The sequence below is a fragment of the Carassius carassius genome, chromosome 33 (genome assembly GCF_963082965.1).
Source record: "Carassius carassius chromosome 33, fCarCar2.1, whole genome shotgun sequence".
Lineage (NCBI taxonomy): Eukaryota > Metazoa > Chordata > Actinopteri > Cypriniformes > Cyprinidae > Carassius > Carassius carassius.
The window spans coordinates 18,434,429-18,457,145 of NC_081787.1; the positions used below are offsets into that span (position 1 = coordinate 18,434,429).

The 22,717-nt window shown below is 37.6% G+C and overlaps 1 protein-coding gene across 1 annotated transcript in view; it reads right to left on the minus strand.

Moving 5' to 3' along the window:
- The window catches only part of LOC132113910 (BTB/POZ domain-containing protein KCTD8-like), a 36,241-nt gene extending 13,986 nt beyond the window's left edge, over positions 1–22,255 (minus strand). Inside the window, exon 1 of the mRNA XM_059521964.1 lies at positions 20,901–22,255. Within this exon, the coding sequence (XP_059377947.1) occupies positions 20,901–21,735 (835 nt within the window). The 5' untranslated portion in view covers positions 21,736–22,255. The remainder of the gene's footprint in view (positions 1–20,900) is intronic.
- Positions 22,256–22,717: the final 462 nt, after the last annotated feature.

Consider the following 22,717-nt stretch of genomic DNA (forward strand, 5'->3'; position numbering starts at 1 on the left):
TCGAACTCAGGTTTAACCTCTTGCGCTGATGTTGGCGAGCCGATGGGAAAACCTTAGGGCCCCAGTACTTGCGAGGGGGCGCCATGGGCGAAGGCTCTTCCCGAGAGGCAACTCGCTGGCGGTGAGAGGAGGTCGAGCGAGAACGCGTGGGCGCCTGTCGGCGTTCAACCTCCCTGGGTCTGCGGGGAATCAGCTGGCGGAAAGCGGCTGATTGCTGTTTCGCTGCCCTGAATTTTTCCACCACTGAGGTGACAGCCTCTCCGAACAAACCGTCCTTGGAAACAGGGGCATCCATGAGGAAAGATTTGTCCTTTTCCTTAATGTCGGTGAGATTAAGCCAGAGGTGGCGCTCAACCATAATCAAACCGGCCATGGAACGGCCCACTGCTCGAGCGGTATGCTTGGTAGCACGTAGCGCCAAATCCGTTGCCCGCCGCAGTTCCTTTACTGCCTTGGGTGTGATACCTTCCCCTTCGACTAGTTCCTTTAATAGCTCCGCTAGGTAGGCCTGGAGGACCGCCATAGAGTGGAGCGAAGCAGCCGCCTGGCCAGCGGCCATGTAGGATTTCCCAACTAGGCTAGACGTGACTCGACACGCCTTAGAGGGAAGAAGGGGGCGAGACTTCCATGCTGCGGCCGAATTAGGCGCGAGGTGTTCGGCGAGAGTCTCTTCCACCGGAGGCACTGCTGCATAGCCATGGTTTGCCATGTCAGAGATGGTGGCGAAATCCGCGGCCGCAGTGTTAGTAATCCGGGCTGAGAACGGCTGTTTCCAGGACCTCGAAACCTCCTGGTGGAGGTCCGGGAAAAAAGGTTAAGGCTTCCGGTGCTGTTCAGGTGTCCGACTGGTTAAAAAACGGTCGTCCAGCTTAGAGGAAGGTTGGGCCTCGGCCTTCTCAATCCAGCCCCAATTTACTCACCGCACGAGGCTAGACGAGAAACCACGTCCAACAGCTCGCTGTAGGAGGGGGAAACACGCCTCTCCTGTCCGCTAGGAGGGAGAGGGCTAGTGTCGGCCACAAAGTCCTCAGACCCCAAGGCCCAATGGATAAAACGTGGTCCTCATAGCGTCCACAACCGAAGGAAATGGTACTAAATGCCTCTGGTGTGGGCTCTGAATCCTCGTTAGAGAAAACGACAGGCTCAATAAAGCTTTTACTCTGCACCAGGGTAGTGGAGAGCGAGCGATGTGGAGAATATTCCAGCGCTGCGCTGTCGTCGAAATCCATGTCGCACGTGTCACCCCAAGCTATCACCTCGTGAGGGGGCTCGGCAGTCGCAGAAGTGACATGGCGGGGTTAGACACAGGGGTGACGTCGGAAAATACTTCCATCCTCGAGCGCAGTACTCTGAGCCGCAGGCCATCACAATGGGGACAAGAGGAAAGGCCGCTAAGCGCGCCTGTGCGTGATGTAAACCGAGACATACTACGCACCTGTCATGAGTGTCTCCCTTCGTGATGTACCTGGTACACGGCTCCTTGCATTTGCGAAAACTCATCGCGTCCGCGAAGAGGAGTTGACACTGCTCGTAGAAGTCGCTGGAGAACGCGAGATGAATTCTAGGGCATAGATGATTCGCTTTCCTGAAGGAAAGGAAATCTGAGCAAAATGGCGCGCGACACCCAGGTATACGATGCGTACGCATGCGTGGGGGCGGTGCCAAGCGCTATTTGGCCAATAGGATTGGCAGGATGGTATAGGGCTTCAGACATTCGTCACACCGAAGGTGTTCCCATAGTGGTGACGTCACTGCAGCATCGAAGTGACCTATGAAAGGGAACTGCAGGCACTGCAATGCAATCTCAATGAGTTCCGGGAGGGCTAGCCCTAACGTGCTTTCGTCATCGTGCGTAACCTTAACTTGTGCAACAACTGGTGGGAACAGTGACATCCAATAATATTTAAAAAACTATTTTTAATTTTAACTACAAGAAAAAATGAAAAACTTCTTTAATATCTTTATCAAATGTGAAAAAAAAAACTCAGAGAGACGGCTATGCAAATTTAGTTGTCAGCTGAACTTGATCGATATCACGGCAAACGTTACCTCAGCACAGATTAATTCTATCGTGTCATTGAAAGAAAGACCATTCATTCATCGTAGCAATAAGGATCATTTGGCAATTAAAGAATTAGGACCACCAAAACCAAATTTAAACATCAAACAAGAATCTACAAAGGGAGGGAAGTTGTATAAACGAGGATTTTCGAGTATTTGGTATGAGCGGAGAAAAAGGCTAGCCGGCTGCAAAGTAGCTGACGCTTTATTTTGCTCATTTACCGCTGCATTTTGTTCCATCGCGAGAGCGTAACGGACATTGCATGGACAACTACAGGTGTCACCGAAATGCATCATCTCTCGGAGAAGGTGAAAAAACACGAAAGAGCAAAGATGCATATGTATAGTAGGGAGCAGTGTAATGTAAGGGAGAAATGTAATATAAGTGAGTAATGTAAGTAAGCAGTGTAATGTGAGTAATGTGATATAAGTGAGCAGTAATACAAATGAGCAGTGTTCTATAAGTGAGTTGCGTAAACAGTGATTTATGTGATTTCAATTATTTCTTATTAAACTGAAATCGAAGTAAAAAGTTTTTTTTTTGGAAAAACCACATCCTGGCGTCAGTCTTTATTTGCTGCTGAATTGTTAACACGCAGAAACATAAGGAGAGCAAGAGATTGATTCTCAATGTCAGTTTCTTTTTAATTAATACTATAGTAGTTCAGTTCCCTTTACATCTTTAAGTAGCCGTTAATTTATCAATTGAATGAATGACTTATCCTCATTAATCATGCAAACATTTGACCCCCCCCCCGCCCCCCCCTGAGAGAATTGGCAGGAGCCGCCACTGATATATATATATATATATATATACACTCCCCCAAATGTGCATGTATCAAACTGATACCAATGTAAAAGCATTCCAGGGATGCCACACAAACTTTTAGCAATTGCTGGAAGATTTCAGAGTCGAGGAATGAAACTCTCCCCTCCCTGTGCTCATCTGTTTAGCATTTCTCGGCAGTACAAGGCCGCTAAAACTGAACAACACACCCTGACCTTTGCCTGGGGAGAATGGATTATTGGAGAGAGAAAGAGACGAGGGGGGAAAATAACTGACAAGTAGAACACAATGCTGATATATCATTGAGATGCACAGAACATTTCTGCAGAAGGAATAGAAAAAGATAGAAAGGAAGCAAAAATCTGATAGGGATTTCAATAAAGCCGTAATCCTACAGGAGGTAACACAGGATTACAAGAGTCTAGCTGTCAGCTTGAGGCCAAACAGCAGGGCATGAGAACTACAGAAAGTTACCTTCAGGACTGACTCACACTGACAGAAATATGTTTAGGTGGTGATAATGCAATAGATTGGCGTAGGTTATGATATAATCGCGATGACTGTGATAAAATGAGCCAATAAGATTGTGTTCCACTGGAAGTAGGAAATAGACTGTGCTTTATCTAGATGTCAGTGTGAAGCTGATAATGCCAGAAGGACTGTAACAAAATATATGGTAATTAAGATTCCATTCAATAAAATGTCCACTCTCTTCTGCTAAAATGGCAAGGCAAATATGTATCACTATTTCTGTATGAAATGGATAAGGCATGAGGATTTAAACAACCCTCTAAAACTAGATTTAAAAATTGGAGCTCAACTCATCCTGCACCATTTGTGCTGCTAAGTAACCACATTTGCACTGCTACCCAGGGGCCAGTTGCATAATCACAGTCACTTTCTTAAGGCTCTGTCTTAAGAATTAGTTTGACTAACTAGCAGTTAATCAAGTGGTAATCTTACTTTTTGGATTCAAATCAGCTATGCTTTATGTAACCATCTTCAAATCTTGCAGAAAATAATTTGAAGTCTAACTTTAATACTCTGAACAGTTTAAACATCCGGCCACAAATACCATAACAACTCCATAGCAACATGCAAAAAACATTTAGAATTAGGGCTGGGATAAACGATTATTTTTTAAACGATTAATCTAGCGATTATTTTTTCGATGCATTGATTAATCTAACGATTAATTTTTTCAGCCCGATTCGATTTCGATTATCTCCCCATTAATTGACTACTAACAATTTATACATGTTGATTTACATATCTGAATGAAAAAAACATGAATTCCTTAACATTGCAATATATGTTTATTGTAGGGCTGAAACGATTCCTCGAGTAACTCGAGTAACTCGATTACAAAAAATGATCGAGGCAAATTCCTCTGCCTCGAAGCCTCTTTTAATTTATTTTAAATCTCACGTCAGGTACTTTCGCAATGATGTTTACGTCACCCACAAAGCGGAAGGTGACACAAGCGCTGCGTCCGAAGCTTATACAGTCTATGGTCCGAAGTCGCATACTGCAAGGAGTCAGCAGTGTTTTGATTTGAGGACGCGGGCAAACGTAAAGAGAACGCTGTGGCATGTGTCCATTGCAAGATAAGATCTGGCATACCACAACTAGGGCCCTATGATTTCCGTGATGCAGAAAACGCGGAGGGAATCGCGGAATCCAGTCATAAAAACGGAATTTACAGTTTAACGCGGAATGGCATGGAATTTGCCAAATTTTGAATGAATTAATCAAAAATAGGTAATTGCACTTACATCAAATCACGATATGGACTAATATCTGTAAATATTAAGCTATTTAAATATGAATCCTGCATGTTCTGCGTGTCTCTAATGGAGCAGAAGCGCGACTAGCTTTTAATCACACACACGGAAGCGCGCGTGACGCTCCAGTAATTTCAGCGTCTGCTGTCTCACTAAATATGGACGTGAACACATGAACAACATCTCCAAAACTGCTCTGACAGTCACTTCATGAGGATTTGACCGTTTAATTTGAGTAAAACTAGCGTCACATCACATACACAGAACTGTAAAGGTATGTCAGGTACGTCAACCCGTCAAAATAAAAGTCCGTTTTTTTTAAGGTTTAATCACACAACATTTCTTCCATGTTTTATTTTTAATAGTAAATCCCCTTTGTTTACCAAAAAGTTAAGTTTGCTTAATTTTTAATAATTAAAAGATAAATTAAATTAATGTTTTATATGTTTAATGTGCATCTCAGAAAATGCTTTATTTTAAACCCCAACTGAATGGCACTTAAATGCACTTAAATTAAAATTACATAAAATTTATGCATTTGGCAGACGCTTTTATCCAAAGCGACTTACAGTGCATTCAGGCTATCAATTTTTACCCATCATGTGTTCACTTCACAACTTTATTGTCATTGTTCACAGTACAAGTACAGACAGAGAAACAATGGGTAATAATTAAATGTTTATTTTTGATGAATGCATTGCATTTTATGCATTTAAAAAGTAAAAATATTTTTTTTTCTAAAAAAGGAAACTTAGTTGTTCATTTTAAGAGACCCAGGAGTCATATTTTCTCTTGCATAATTAATATTGCACTTTAATTAAGCAAAAACACATTTTATCCGATTACTCGATTAATCGATGGAATTTTTGGTAGAATACTCGATTACTAAAATATTCGATAGCTACAGCCCTAGTTTATTGCTCTTAAAATTACAAAATAAAAGACTGACTAAGAATGCATTACTTTGCACTTGTATAGAGATAGCATTCAATAAAACCTTGAAGCCTTGAAAACACATAGCTTACTGAAACAAGCTTACTGAACATATAGGGCCTAGCTTACTGAAAAAAAAGTTCTTCTTTCAGATGAAAATAACAACAACTTGATGTCTAGCATTCAATAAAAAAGTTCACCCAAAATACTTGTTTAGAGCAATTGAAAGAATACAGTAACCAATGTAAACTTTAGGGCTTTAAGCTAATATAGAGAGTGCTTTTCCAAAAAATAAAAAATAAAAATTAACAGTGGGAGCCAGCAGCCTGTCATGTAGAGAAAAAAAATATCAGAATGCTCCACGTGAAACTTTGGCGTTCCGCCCTTTTTCTATCGTGTCTAATGATTTTGGTTAATATGCACGAGGGAGAGAGAGAGAGAGAGAGAGAGCGAGAGAGAGAGAGAAAGAGAGAGAGAGAGAGAGAGAGAGAGAGAGAGAGAGAGAGAGAGAGAGAGAGAGCAAGACAGCGCTCGTGTAGTTTGAAGACTGTGAGTGCGCGAACGCACGTGAAACTTGGGTGTTTCGCCCTTTTTCTATCGTGTTTAATGATTTTGATTAATATGCACGAGGGAGAGAGAGAGCAAGAAGCGCTGGTGTTGTTTGAAGACTGTGAGTGCGCGCACACAGCCGGGGCTTTCTCTCGTACGCGCCCTGTCAGGTGCAGCACAGTCATTCTATTCTACATCTATTCTATTCTTCTATTCTACACTCACCGATCAAATAATCATAGTAACACTGTAACAACCACCCAAAACATCCCAGCTTCATGATAGTGACAACCACCACTGTAGGTTCACTTTAATGCATTTATAAGCTACAAGGTAACTTAAAAGCAACCAACTGGTGTAAATACATTCAATAACTGTTAAAAAAATCTTTCTAAATGTAAAAGAATAGTATAGTCCATGCCATAGCTATAATGACAATGCAGTTGAAATCACTTACAGAATTATTTTTTTTCAGCTGATGAACGGTAAAAACATGGACAGCCAATCAGAATCCATCCTGCTTTAACAAGCTTGCGCAATTAAAGCAACAGACGACAAACTGCAGCGTGTGCTTATAATAAACTGAAAGTTATCATCTGTTGGTATGAACGCTACATTGTTAATATTAAAGTATCTTTATAGTCATTGTTCTTGGTCAGAATGGACTTTATAACGATAATGACACAGAGAAACTATATAGTTGAATCACTTTCAGAATTATTTTGTTTTTCAGAAAAAAAATGAATGAAAAGTGAAAAAATAAAATTCAGCCAATCAGAATCCATCCATAGTGAAGAGAATGTTATCATCCGTTGGTGTGGTTGCAATTTTACTTATCCTTATAGTTATCTTTATAGTTATAGTTTTTGTTAAACCTCACTACAATTAAGTCCATAACCTGTACAGAGAAGCAGCAGATGTCCTCACAAGCATCGGTTTCTCTGGGGGCCGAACCGTGTCCTAGAAATAATTAGCATGAAAACATTGTAAACATATTGTGTGTGCTCATGTTTCCACCACAACCACTTCACAGAAACCTCTCCATCCTCTCTCTACTCTAACTCTCATTTTCTCTTGCAAACCTCAAAGGAGAGAAGCGTTTATTTCTGATGAGATATTTTGGTTGACATAGATGCCCATGATTTACTCTTTTCAGTTTAATCCGCCTCACTAAGCATGATGGTACAAACTGTAAATAATACAACTACAGCATCTTGTTTTCACGGTCTTTTTATAACAGTACATTGCAACGGCTCTATTGCCTGAAATGGATATAATATGATGAAATTTTGTTCACTCACGCACAGATGGGTTCTGATCCAACAGCAAGGAAAAAACAATGATAAATAAAAATAATAAAAAGCAACTCATTATATCATTGTACATAGAGATAATGCAAAAATAAACAGGATCATCCACCTTAAGGGAAGATAAAATGCTCCCCATATCTTTTGATGATGTCAAAGGTTACACATCCAAGATTAAATACTCCAAGACATTCATGTGGTAAATGTTAAAAGCATTTAATTTACTAGGCTAAATCATTAAACTTGTTAAAAATGTAGATTTATGCTTTATACTATACTATACTATACTATACTATACTATACTATACTATACTATACTATATTTTTGTGCAGATTTATGTAAAGTCAAATAAGGCAAAAATAATAAAAAACTCCTAAACCATTTTTTTTTTACATTTTTTATTTACATATTTTGCCATATTGAAATCTATTAAACAGCACACTGCTGAATTTGCCACAGTAGATTATATGTTATTTCAATAAAGAAAGAAATTAACCAACTCAATTTTAAACATCAGTTTTAGAGAAAGTTTGAAACACATTTCAAAGTAAATGTTTCCATCACTCTAGACAGAAAATAAAGTGGATAAAAACATCTGCCAAATGCAGAAAAAAATAATTATGTAAAATGTAAATAATAATAATAATTAAATATTGAGCTTAGATCCCACAATAAACACATTTAAAGAAACAACAACAACAACAACAAACATCAATATAACTTATTTTTCTTATTGTTTTTGTCTTAGGCTTGCGTCCAACCCCATTTAATGTCAGCTTCAAGGAAGACTGAAAACAAGAAAGATGAAAAACCAGGAACACAATCGGAAACACAACTCCACCATCATTTGATCCACCCCCATGACTTCACACAGAAATGAAGAGGGAATTTACAAGGACTCAAATCTAATTGATGACCATCTGGACAACATTACAGAGTCTGCGGTAGGGCTGGACGATTATGGCCTAAAGTCAAAACCTTGATTAACTGAACATTTTACCTCGATTACGATTAATGAACGATTATTTTGTTTCTGTTTTGTTTTTTTGCCTCATAGTTCACTGACAAGGTTTGTACTGTAAGCAGGGCCGTAGTTGGGGTTTGCGGGGCCCCGGTGCAGGTTGTACCAGTGGGCCCTGTGTGAAAGTGTTTAATTTGTATGTTCGTTCTGTTTATTTATTTTATATTTTTTCAAATAAGTTAAAATAAATAAAGTTTAAAATAAATAAGTTTTTCAAGTTTGTAAGTGTCCAGGTACAGAAACCGAATAATTAAATGTAAAATAGCACTGTAAAAATTAAACATGCAGTCAAACCAAAATTTATTCAGACACCTTCAACATTTCTCACATTATCAGTTTATTTGCTATAGTTTAGAAAATGGTAATAAAATATTACAAGAACTCAAGAGTTAAACTGTCAGAACAAATTCATTATCTTCGTTATATATTCGTTATCTTGATAATATCAGATAACTTTGATAGAAAGATATGTAATGGATTACAATCAAACAAAACTTCCGACAACAGTCAATACTTTGTTGGCCAATTACTAATCAATGATTAATTGTGTTCAGTCTGTGGTGTGAAAAGGTTGCATTAGCAATTCCGCAAAGGAGAGCTCAGTTCAGTGTTACTGTCTGTGAGACAGCACGAGTAACCAGATGCTCAGTTCAGCTTTTCCGCGTCTTGTGTTTGAATGCTTTAAAGTTTTTTGAATGGTTAAATTGGCAAGTGGCAAGGCTTAATAACACGTGAAAATGATACGCTTTCATGACGACACGCAGCAGCGTTCTGTCAACTGTCCTGAGCGTATTTTTAGACTGACCTCAGCCAGATGGTTGAGTCCGACTATTGAAGGTGGGATATTTTTTCCTATTGAAAGCGCGGATCTGACATCATAGCTCACTATCAGCAGTTATTTTATCTATGTTCGTAACATTTCTTACAGATTATTGCTACACATAATACACATCCGACCATCTAATCGCTTGATTGTCCAAACCATAAAACAAATACAACTGACAAAGTTTAGTTAAGACTCCAGGCTCACCGCTATGTGTTGAACAGGCGTTCACCTCCGTGTTTGCTTTTATGCCACTGACTGGACGGGGCAGAGTCATGTGGCTACAAAAGTAGTATGCTTTTAAGGAGAAGTTTTAACAGGATTAAAAAAACGAAATAACCGACATGGGAAAATTAAGTCGGTTAGAGGTTCTGAATTTCGGTTTAGATTACTTTTCGATTAATCATCCAGTCCTAGTCTGCGGAACAAATTTACAATCAACAATTAATGAAAATAAAAAACAGAAGGACTTTGAAAAAGCTCTAGGCAATGTCTGTAATAATTGTGGACAAAAAGGCCAGAAACATTCATTGAAATACTGCAGATGCTCCATGGCCACTTACATGCCTTGCATGTAAAGTCAAGATAATATGCAACAGACTGCCTGTCTGTTGAAAATGCCATCGAACAGTTTTAAATGGTCTCGAGGGGTCAAGCAGACCACAACTGGTTAGTTTGAGGATAGGGATTAGATAGTGTTGAGCGATAGCTCAGTAGTAAATCTCGAAAGAAATCTTGAAAGATCTTAAAAAGTTGAAGTTTCAGGCTGAGGAGATGACACTAAAGCCAAGTGCCCTCTACAAGACTACAAAACCAAATCACATCTCTTTCAGAATCACAGCATCTTGTTTTAAGCAGTGTCGAGGTGCATGCTTATACAGCACAACACAACACCACAGATTTTTTGTTTATCAGATGTTTATTAGGGATCCAAGCACCGAAGGTGCATTGTTTTTGTACAGATTTTCTTCTTCTACCCTAAAAGTGTCTGGCCAGCCAAATACCTTGTTTCCAGGCGGAACGTTAAAGAACGAGACACACACGTCTCCCAGAAATCCTGTATAATTCAACCAATCCGATGATGACTTCGACACTCCTGAAGTGTTTCCACGTTTGTGTCCCATATTCATCATACGTTTAGCCAACGGTCCTAAACTATGCATAACATTCATTATAGTTTCATAAAGTTTAATAGAGGCTAAAACAATCTAAGTCAAATCCGTTTCCAATTAAATCTGTGATCTCCATATTCCTTCATATTTAAATATCCTACATTCAGAAAACATTTGTCAAGTTGTCAGACATGACTGCATATATTGCGGTCCAGTAGTTAAAAATGAAGAGACAATATTATTTGTCTATAGTAATATGGTACATAAAATAATACTTCGGCAGAGACACACTTACATGGGCCTACTCATATTACGTTTGAAAAGAGACATGGCCATTATAACATAACTGCATCCTCTACACAAGGCGTTTCCCAGTGGCCACTTTGATTTTAATGTGATGTCAAATATTTGTCATCGATGACGATGCAGTAACATCATTATAAATTCAGTTTGGATGGCAATTTCTTCCAGTGGTAAATGGGTGAAAATAGGAAGTTAATCCCACATTGCAATTGGTTTAATCTATATGTAGGCCAATATGTTTGACATTCAATTTAAATAAAATCAATGTTATGTCATGTTTTTGTCTTTTTTAACATCTATTGCCCACTGGGTTGTGCTTAGACCATGATGATCGCCACTTGCGGCTATTTTTAGTGTTTTTTGTTCTCTTGTACTCTCTCATTAAAAGACAGGACAGCATGCATACTTGAAAACTAGTCTGATTTCAAACAGGTTTGGAAACTGTAGAAGACTAGTCTTACAAGTGTACACACTAGATAAGGATTGGTTATAAAACTACTTCACTCTTTAAAATAAATGTTCTTTTTTTATTTTTATTTTTTGCAACAAGAAGAACCTGAAGAACCTTTTTTTTTCACTGAAAGAACTTTTTGGTGAATAGTTCTTCAAGGGCCAAATTTTCTTACTGTGAAGAACATCTAAAAAAAATAACAAAAAAATTAATAAAAATAAACCTTTTTCCACTATAAAGAACCTTTTGTCCATTGATTTTGAGGTTTTCCATGAAAGCAAAGATGCCAGTAAAGAACCTTTATCTTTAATAGTGTTGTAGAATTGAACTTGGGTTTAATCAATTTGCCAGTTTACAGTCAAATCACAGGATTGAACAGTCCATATTTTGTCAATTTGTTTGAGGACATTCTCTCCATCAATGTTTTGCAATTTGTGATGAGAGCCAGTAAATGACAAGTTTAAAGTGAAAGAACATTTTTTTTAATAAATAGTGCAGATATTTAGTTTTAAATAAATATCTGTGCAGAATTTTACCTTGCAAACCCACTTGCAAAATCCACAAAACACCCCCAAAAAAGGCAAGGCCTGGTTGAGTCAGAAATACACAACAGATTGTCTCAATCTCATTCTTTACCTTGACAAGAACATACAATGATTCAGTATTTCCCAAGAAAAGATGGCAGCCATATCTAGCAGCTCAGATAGCTCACATATGTTTCAACAGCCTGGTTCGTCTTCACTTAGAGACCAGATAGAGGCCTGCTGTAGTCTGATAAATGAACGATGGTCCTGGCATATCTTCTACCCGCAAAGAAAATGTTCCTTTGTGAGATTTGTGGCAGTAACTTTCCACTGGATTGACATTTCATTATCATTTTGAGAATGTTTTTATGTCTTGACCACTGAAGTGATTGTGAACATTTCATATAATGGACATACAAAACAGATTAGAGCTAAACGGCAGGTGAAGACTGTCCTTTGCTCTGTGTGAGGTTCCTTTTCTTCCGCAAATGACTTCAACTGAGCAAATTTATTGCTTCCCAGAAGCTTTTTACAATTTAGCCAGTGGGCTGAAAGAGAGGCGTTGCCTCTTATCTCTGTTCTTTTAATTAGAACCAGCAGGAGGAGTTTGGCTACCTTTCCTTTATTATAAAACCTATTTTCTCATTGTCATTTATGGGATTTTGCTTTTAATTGAAAGGATAGTAGAGGAAGACAGGAAAGTGGAGGATATGGGAAATGAGATCAGGACATGACACAAACCTGCATCCCCCAGAACAGCTCTAACACACTCTGTCCTGAGTATGTAAAAGCAAAAAAAAAAAGCTGTGCATTACAGTGCAACAGGTATGATGCATAGAGATAAAATATTTTGTCTGGGCAATGATGGTGCATAAAAAATGTTTGTGTAAAACAAGCATTACTTTTGTTGATTTGCATTGCTAAAATTACATATTATTGTTTGTGAAGGGTTGCAGCTGTAATGGAGCTTTTATAATTATAGTTTCTAATTACATCATATTACATGCCTATAAATCAAGATGGACATTGTGACTGTTTTTTAAATGGCTGTTAAATTTTAAATAATAAGTAGGTCATACATTGCAGTGCAATTGTTTGGTATGATGCACAGTGTAAAATATAATTAGTTATCAATTTTAAAGGTGAAAAATATGATGAAAAAAATCAACAATCTAAGGAATAAATTGAAGTGGATGCAATTCACCAATATGTTCTCTTATTACAAATGTCTATATGGAACACACAATGAGTTGTACTAGCAACACATATCTTTATTTTGCATCTCTTTACATATCTTTATTCGAGGATATTTGAAATGGAATTAGATTTTTTATTTACATTTTTTACAGTGAATGCCATATTTAATGCCAGAACTTTCTGCTCCAATGTAAGACCTTTTTAAGACTTTAATTTGTGTGAATCAAGATTTTTTTAAGACCCACGGAAACAATGCTAAGCATTAAAGTTCAGTATGTAACGTCTCATAATCTGTACAAAAAAAAAATACCTAAAATTTGCAGAGAGATATGTTGATTTGTGTGAAGAATCCATCAACACTCCTTCAGTGTGCATACAGAATAAAATGTCTTTGCTCCTTACAGTGGCTTTTCCAAAGATACAGTGCTCATGCAGGATTATGCACTTATTATATTGCAGAAATATCATCATAACCCAGTTCTAAAGTACAGCAGAAGAATCACTGCACATTGTGAATATATATATATATATATATATATATATATATATATATATTAATGTAAGAGAATGCTGAATTTTATGGCACAATGTTCTTTTAAGGCCATTTATGGCTCCTCCATAGAGAAGAACACAGTTCCTCACCTGCAGGGCAGCAGGGCTTACCTTATCATCTGCTCTTTTGTCAGAGCTCTTTCTTTTTCAATTTCTTTCATTCTAAATATTCTTATTCACCCTGAGGGTTAGAAATGGAGAGAGAGTTCACCAGAGGATGGATGAAACTTGAGTGGGTTTTCTCAAACAGCTAGATAAAAGTGACCGTATCTGCTCTGAGATCAGTGGTTTGAACTGTAAAAACTTTACTGGAAGTCAGTTTTCTATAGAAAACTGTTTTCATCTCAAAGCAGAATTAAAAAAATAATAATTGTAAGGTGAAATTTAAAATGAGAATTCCATTCCATTGTGAAATATTAAGGTGCAATTATGAGAATTAGCGTTTAAATTAGCAGTTGCATTAAATAAAATTGCAAAAAAAAAATTTGATATAAAGTCTTATGGGGAATTAAAAGAAAACTAAATTCACAACTTGTGTAATATAAAGTCACATTTTGAGATATAAAATCATTATTACAAGAAAGTATTAACCACAAGAAACTTGAAATTGTGATTTATAATTATTATTATGTGAATATGTTTCCTACTTTTGTATTTTTTTGTCATTGCTAATATTAAACTGTCCTGTGATGACTCCTTGGAATGTGTTTTTATAATAATTGTAAACAAAAAGTAAAAAAAACATACTTAGTAGCTTAATACCTAATAGCGCACAACATCATAAAATATTACAATATGCAATATAGCCTACTATATATATATTTATATATATATACTGTATATATATATATATATATATATATATATATATACATACATATATATATATATATATATATATATATATATATATTTATATGTGATATGTTAATGATGAAGTGCTAATATAAGTTATAAATAAGGTAATATATTATTCTAATATGGTTCTTATTCATTTTATTGGCATATATAACAGTTATCTGTATATATTCTACAAATATTTGACAAGGTAATGTTTAATTTATATATTATATATATTTATTACATTTTATATTATCATCTCACACATGGCTCGGCATTTTCTATAATGTCTAAATTCTAAATCAAAATACATATCTGATATGACTTAATATATAATTTGCATCAAACAAACAATATCATTTATATTCTCAAGGTTGATTCAACGGTTGATTGCAAAATGATTGCATAACCATCAATTAGGTGGTGATATGCACTAAGCATGTAAACGATCATTAAACAAAAGAAGAAGAAAGAAACAGGATGGCGGGCTTTTTCTTAGCGTCCATTTCCATAGTAACTCGTCGATTCGTCGCTCTGTGAGAATGTCTTGAGTCTTAACCAGGAACATACTCTGAGTTGAATGAACTTACTCCCGGACACGTTTTTGGAACCACACACCTCAAGTAGCCCGTTTTGGAGTTAATCAACCAAAAATTCAGGGTTTAGCTGAAAGTAAGGTAACCGTGCTTTCTGGAATACACCTCTGTTCAATTGCTTGGTAACACAAATTGCTAATCAGCCAATCACATGGCAGCAACTCAGTTGCTGAGTTGTGTGGATGAAAATGCCTTGTTGATGTCAGAGGTCAGAGGAGAATGGGCAGACTGGTTAAAGATGATAGAAAAGTAACAGTAACTCAAATAACCACTCGTTACAACCAAAGTATGCCGAATACCATCTCTGAACACACAACACATTGAATCCCGAAGCAGATGAGCTACAGCAGCAGAAGACCACACCAGGTGCCGCTCCTGTCAGCTAAGAACAGGATACAGAGGCTACAATTCGCACAAGCTCACCAAAATTGAAGTAAACCAGCACAGTTTGGAAAAATGTTGCCTGGTTTGATGAGTCTCGATTTCTGCTGCGACATTCAGATGGTAGAGTCAGAATTTGGTGTAAAGAACATGAAAGCATGGATCAATCCTGCCTTGTCTCAACAGTTCAGGCTGCTGGTGGAGGTGTAATAGTCTGGGGGATGTTTTCTGGGCACACTTTTGGGCCCCTTAGTAACCAACTGAGCATCATTTAAATGCCACAGCCAACCTGAGTATTGCTGCTGACCATGTCCATCCCTTTATTACTACAGTGTAACCATCTTCTGATGGCTACTTCCAGCAGGATAATGCACCATGCCAAAAGCTCAAATCATCTCAGACTGGTTTCTTAACATGATAATGAGTTCACTGTACTAAAATGGCCTCCACAGTCACCAGATTTCAATCCAGTAGAGCAGCTTTGGAATGGGCTGGAACGGGAGATTCGCATCATGGATGTGCAGCCGACAAATCTGATGCTATCATGTCAATATGGACCAAAATCTCTGAGGAATGAAGAATTGAGGCAGTTCTGAAGGCAAAAGGGGGTCCAACCCGGTACTAGCAAGGTGTACATAATAAAGTGGTCAGTGAGTGTATAGTTATCACACTTGTCCTTTTTGTTTTTTGAGATAGAAAATAGCTTAAATAAATAAAGCCAAAAAAACAAAGAACAACAAAAACTCTCATCCTGTTAATGAATATGCAGCTATTCTTCTCTTTTCTTTGTTGTCCTTTCACAGTATCAATTCATGCTCAAGTAATTTAGTGACTGTAATCTCTCATCCCCAGCAATAATTTGTTTACATGATGTGACAAAACCATTCAAACTATCCAAACACAATGACAGAACATCATCAGTGTTTACACACCACAACAACCCTGTGCTGTGACAAAAACAAATGAGCGGCCGTCATGGAGCTCTGGTGGGCTTTCTAGGCTGCTAATTGCATTATATTATATGCCTATAAATCAAGATGGACATAGTGACTGATATATTTTTAAATGGTTGTTAAACATGAAATGATCAGTTTTTGGAATTATACAGTAAATTATTATTTTGTTAGACATTTCAGTTTGATACATCTTTACATTAAAATGTATTCATTTGGCAGATGCATTTATCCAAATCAACCAAGAAGTGAGCAATGGCACAACATATACAATTAGTCATTTAAGGAAAGAGTCACAAATATATATAAAAAGAGATACAAATTAAAAAAAGAACTTGCAAAGTGATTTTTTTTTAAACAAACTTAAGTTTAAATGCTTTAAAATATTCAATGCACAAAGTTGTGAGAATGTCTTTACAAAAATTTCATGTTATTGATATTCTAAAATGGGGTTGTAAATGATAGTTAAGGGGGAAAAAACCTTTTCAGCTGTTTCTCCTAAAATTCCTTTGGTGAAATTAACGCAGCACTGCAAAATGTATATAATGAGTGAGTACATCATAAATTCATCTACCAAACCGCCTTTTTGTCTTGTCCCAAATCACATTGTTAAGATGTCCTATAAAAGTCCAGAGCAGAAACATCCATGCGTCTCAGGAGCAAAACCTCAGGTAAAAGTCACCATTTTCTTTCAGTTTAATCTCATTATTTTTAGAGAAACAACCTCAAGATTTTTCTTCCTAATCTAAATATTTCACCCACATTTTTTATGTCTTTTCATTAGAGATTAAAAACAAATAAAAAAAAATCTGTAGGTTTGTATGGCATGTAAACATACACATCACAACACTATGCATGTGTCCAAGGTATTTTTAGTGGAATTCAAGAATTTACATGCTTCATTTTTTTCTTCTGTTGGCTGTTTTTAATTTTAGGCCTACACCATCACTTTCAATCCAAACAAAATTTCAGTCAGATTAATAGATTAAGTCTTTACATGAAGGCTTTTCTTCTGATTACTAACAGATTATTTCAGTACGCTACTGACATTTAAAACATTTTCAAAAGTAAGAAAATCATACAGTTTTGGAATAACATTACTTTTTTATTTTATTTTTTTGCATGAACAATCCCAGTAAGTGTCAAAATGTCTGTCAAGACTATCAATGTGTCGTAGTGTTGCTGAACATCAGATTGTAACGACACATCCATCCCAACTCTGCTTTCACTTCATTTGTCTCTCACAATCTCTTTACAGCTGTTTAAACTACTAATATTTGCTGAATATGTGAATCAGTTTGTATAAATATTAATGCTGGTCAGATGGATATATTCAACCTTGACCTGCTCATTCTCCCGTCTCCTTGCTTTCTTCACTAGGCATTGATCTAACCAGCTCTCAATGACTGGATGTCACGCTGTCCTGAGTAAAAAAAACTAAAACATGGATGTCAGTTAACGCTGAGATGTCAGCATCCACAACACTGTCAGATGACAGTATTTTCTACAGTTTCCTGTGCTGAGGCACCAAATTACATGAATCAGACAAAAATTTTACATTTCAGTTTTTTTTGTCAGTCTGGGGAGTTTGGTCATAATGAAAAATCAAAGAGAAAGATGAAAACAGAACATAGCAATTTTCTTTCGAGCTTGTTTACTTTCTTTTGAGCAGCGGTTCTTGAGATGACTGACTGGCTCCAGCTCCTTCATCCAGAGGTTTGGAGGACACCAAGAGATCGAGGTCGGACAGACGACAGACATTTATTTGTGTCCTCTGAGTGAGTTCAGACACACTCGCAACTCAACAGCAGAGCCGCTTGAGGATGTGCAGAGAAACACGTGCATTGACAGCACACCCACACACGAACATACTGACAAGCGCAAACATGCATGATCAAATTCTGCCCACAGCTAATCTGAGCACTGGTCAATATTAAAACATTGATCATCGCCATCATACACAGGGAATGTCTTTCACTGAAGTCAACTAAACTGTCAAAAAGTCAACAATTAAAATGAAGACTGTTTACTTTGTTCCTAGTCTTATTGTGAATGATTCCAATGCATGTTATTTCAAAGAAAAAATATTTTTTCTTGTCACTTGTCACAATCCAATCAGTTTACCCACACTGAAAAAAATGTCATTCATCCAAATAAAAAAATAAATAAAATAGGGTAATGATTCCACTAAATTACATTTAGTACAATTTAGTCCATGTATATAACATATATTATAATACTTCTATTAAAATAAACATTTAGTATATAATTGTAAGTGTAAAATATATAGCATAAAAGCATATATTGCAAAATATATATAATATAGATGTAAAAATTATATACAAACCGAGCATCAGGTTAGTTCAGGTAAGCCACGTTCAGCTGTTCCTGACGTGGACCAATCCAGTTTTGACACCTATCACAGCAGTCTATTTAAATCCCTATTCATTTAGCCTCTTCTATTGCAGGCTGCACACCACATCTAACTCACCCTCCATCCCCAGCTCCACCTAGCTGAAACCTGTATTACAATCTGATATCTAATTGAGATTGTTTCAGTTTACAAAAAACGAAAGTTAAATTGTGAATTGTAATATGTATGAATGATTACTGGATCTGTTCTTTTACCCCAGAGTTTCTGCTTTCTTCTCTATAAGAATACAACTATAGCAAAGAACAAAAACATCAAAATAATACATTGAAGTTTGATAAATACATCAAATCAAATTTTAAATAAATGCATCAAAATGTGCATTTAAAGGCAGCTTGATTTTAAAATGGGACTTTAGGATTGACTTATGTTTAAAATTTTAAAGTAAAAAAATGCTGTTTTGGAGGATTCCATCTCCTCTGGGTTGCATGGGCAGCCTAGTTGAAATATTACTTATATTTTTGTCTCTACACAATAACATAACCATGTTCCACATTTGAGGGAAAGGATATTTAAAAATATAAGAATATGAAAACTGAAAAGAACTCTCACTTAAATATCCCAATTAAAAATTTGGAATATGTCTGCAGTTAGAATAGAATAAAGAATTTAACATCAAAACAAATCACCCTTAACACATCACCTTTAAACAACTGTCAATAAAGTATTTAGCAGCTTCACAGAGCGGACATCTTATCTTCATCAAGTATCTTTTAAAACCTAATAGGAAACACAGTGAAAGACAAATACAGTCAGACAAGTCATTCTTTCTCTCTCTTTCTCTCTCTCTCTCTCTCTCTCTCTCTCTCTCTCTCTCACACACACACACACACACACACACACACACACACACACACACACACACACAGCCTCATTATCTGCAACATGCAGTGGTAGGATTAGCTCTTGAAGTTCCATTACCTCGCTAAAGTCTACCAAAGTGAGATTTTTCTTCCTCCTAGATGGACCTTTTTTCTTCCTTATCAGCATGTTTTCACACTTCTCTACTTGTCCACACAGCTATGCCTTATCTCAGCTTAAATGTGCACATGCACAAAACCCTCTAAAACACGCTTAAATGTTTCAAGCAGTTTCAAGGAGCATTCAAATTCAGTGAAAGACTAAAAAACACCATTAAACAGCCACCAATCAAATCACAAATCAACCAAACCAGCTTGCACACGGTTCAGTCCACCACAATCACATCAGCTCAGTAAGAAACCACATGCAGCACTGCATTTTGGTTGACACCTTAGTGAACTCACAGTCACTGCAGTGTGAAAGCATCAGCCTGCAGTGGATAAGCGCTTGTCTGTAGAATTTAAAAATGACAAACCTGAGGCAGCCAATAAGAATTAACTAATCTGCAATCATTTAATCCAACTCTAATTTACAATGGCTGAGGAGGCTTTGATCCATTCGGCTTCATTATGATTGGACACAAGTGGTACGTGGGATTGCCTAGTGTTACTATCCTCTCTATTCAGTACGTCAGGCCCGAGGCACTAGCTGTCCCAGTTATGACATACATTTACATGTACTGCAATGAATTACAGCATCAAAGTTGCAACATACTTAAGAGGAGCTAGCAGGAGAAAGAGAATGTGTGGGTAGTTAGGTGTTTAAAAGAGAGAAAAAAGAGTGTGATTGTGAGACACGCTAAATGAGAGAAAAAGAGAATGCAGTTGAATAGCCAAAGAGAAGACTTGGAATAAAAAGAAAGTTCAGAGTAATCGGAGTTATCCAAGGAGTATGTACTTGATTTTAGACAAAACTATAAGCTGTAATAAAGTTATCTGAGCTAAAATGTGAGCCTTTTTCTAGCTGCATGTAAAAATAACTTTTATCAACTGAAAAAAAAAAAACGGTGTCCTTGTTTTTTCCTAATAAAATCTTATTCAAATGAATAAATATGCAATGATTTATTGCCAATTATTCATTCTTGAAGGTCTTGCAATGTCTGCATTTCTTCATTAAAAAAATGAAATAATTTAAGATGTTAATAATACACAAACTGTCCACATATGTTTGGTACTTAGAGGTACTTAAATTTTATCTTCAAGCATGCTTCAATTTATTCAATTAAATTTAATTTTCAGAAACCTGCTTCACACAAGCAACAAAATAAAATGCATGCATACACACATAAAATAAAGTGCATGCTTTCTTTTTTTTGGTGGGGAAAAGATTGAAGGAGGTTGTGAAACATGACATATCCTTTGGGAACAAGGTTGGGAACACTCGGCTACATGAAAAGGAAATTAAAGTGCAGCACAGACTGCTCTGTCACTTACTGAAGAAGATGTACTCCGTGTAGCTGCTCCAGATTTTGTCGTCTCTGTACTGGTTAACGAATGCAGCTGTCCCACTTGAGTTGCAGGCCACCATCTGGAACCCAGCCTCACTCAACCTGTCGAATGCTTGCTCCAGGTAGGTGAACTTCAGGTAGAAGCGGGAGGTGTACTTCTCTGGTGGACGGTCTGGGTCTCGACTTTCATTTAGAGTGTCTCCGAACACTTCCTTTGCCAGGGCGATCCGCCCGCAGACCATGATCCGTGCCACACGGCGAAACTTAGCGTCAGCTTGGTTATCCCTCACCATTGTGTAGGATCCCCGATAACCTATTGTAATAAACCCAGACCTCTTGTCCAGGGTGGTAGAGGAAGATGCGTAGGTGATGGCACAGTTTCCAGTTCGAGTCACCAACTCGCTACTCTGCGAACTTTCCTCAATGTCGCTCTGGCAGCCTTCGTCATTGAGTGAGCCTTGCTTAGCTACACGTGGGCCCAAAAGTCTAAGCATTTCCCCTAACTGGAAGTGCTCGGCCTCACGCTGAAGACGTTCCCGCTCCGGGAAGTGTTCTGGTAGCACGAGCAGGCGGTCCCGTAGGAAGTCCAGCACGTATCGGAACAAGAACCCATCACGGTCAATGAAGAAGCGTCCTCGGCTGTCGCGGGGCAACTCCTGCGGGCTGCACCGCATGAACATGGTGTGGAGGGTGGTGTCAGGTACGCTGACTAGGGTGGAGCGCTTGGTGACGTACACCTGGCCACCAACGTTGAGTTCCACAACCTCCGGGTACGGACTTGACACCTCACTAATAGGAAGTATGGTTTCCTTCATGGCCATGGTCCAAATACACCAACACGACAAGGTAAACAGAAGATGAACGAAGAGAGGCGGCTCTGGAAATATCTCAAAAAGAAGCAGAGAACGAATCCATGGAAGTCCACACGTGATGGATATGAGTCAAGACTTCATTGCCAAACAGCTGTTAAAGTTTGAGAGAGAACTACATCGCTGCTGGAGAATGAGAGAGGGATAGAGAGAAGAAGAGAAGAGAAGATTAAGAAAAAGGGAAGAGGAGAAGAGAAGGGAATGGAGTGCTATCAAGTTTCCTCAGCTGTTGTCCCTCTGTTGATGAAGACAGCAGTGGAGTACGAGATGGAGACACTGGGGGAGAGAAAGAGAGCGAAAGAGAGAGAGGGGTGGGAAAGAGGAGGAACGCCAAATAGAGACCCACATCATTTGTCCAAGGTCTAAGGGAAGCCACAGTGACATCATCTACAGGATGAGAGAGGGAGTGGAGGTGTAGATGCACAGTCCTGCCTTTTAAAGAGACAGCGTAGCAGTAATTTAAACATTACAAAAGCATGCAGCCAAAAATGTATTACCATCAAAGGATGAGTTATAAACCCATATAAAAAGAAAATGAGAAACGCGTTTTTTGGTTTGTTCTTTCAGTTATGTCCATACTGATCTCTCTAAATGACTATCTGGTGTAATTGAGTTGGACTCAAATGTCTGCGTGTTGTGGCACAGTGAATAAGGAACAGGCACACAATGTGATTGTCTCATGGGAATAAACACAGATTAGCTGTAATTCTCACATTATCTCTGCCAAACTATTAAAACGGAGGGAGAAAGAGAGCGAACGAGAGAGACATAGAGAGAGGTGCTTCATTAATCACCCAGTAAACTATATCGCCACCTAGGGGCCATATTTATTTAATATATAAGTATATTTGGTCAGGTTTGTCATTGAAAGTGAAAAGATAAAACAATAACCAGTTCTGTTAAAATGTATTTACATTTCTGAATGAACAAAAGA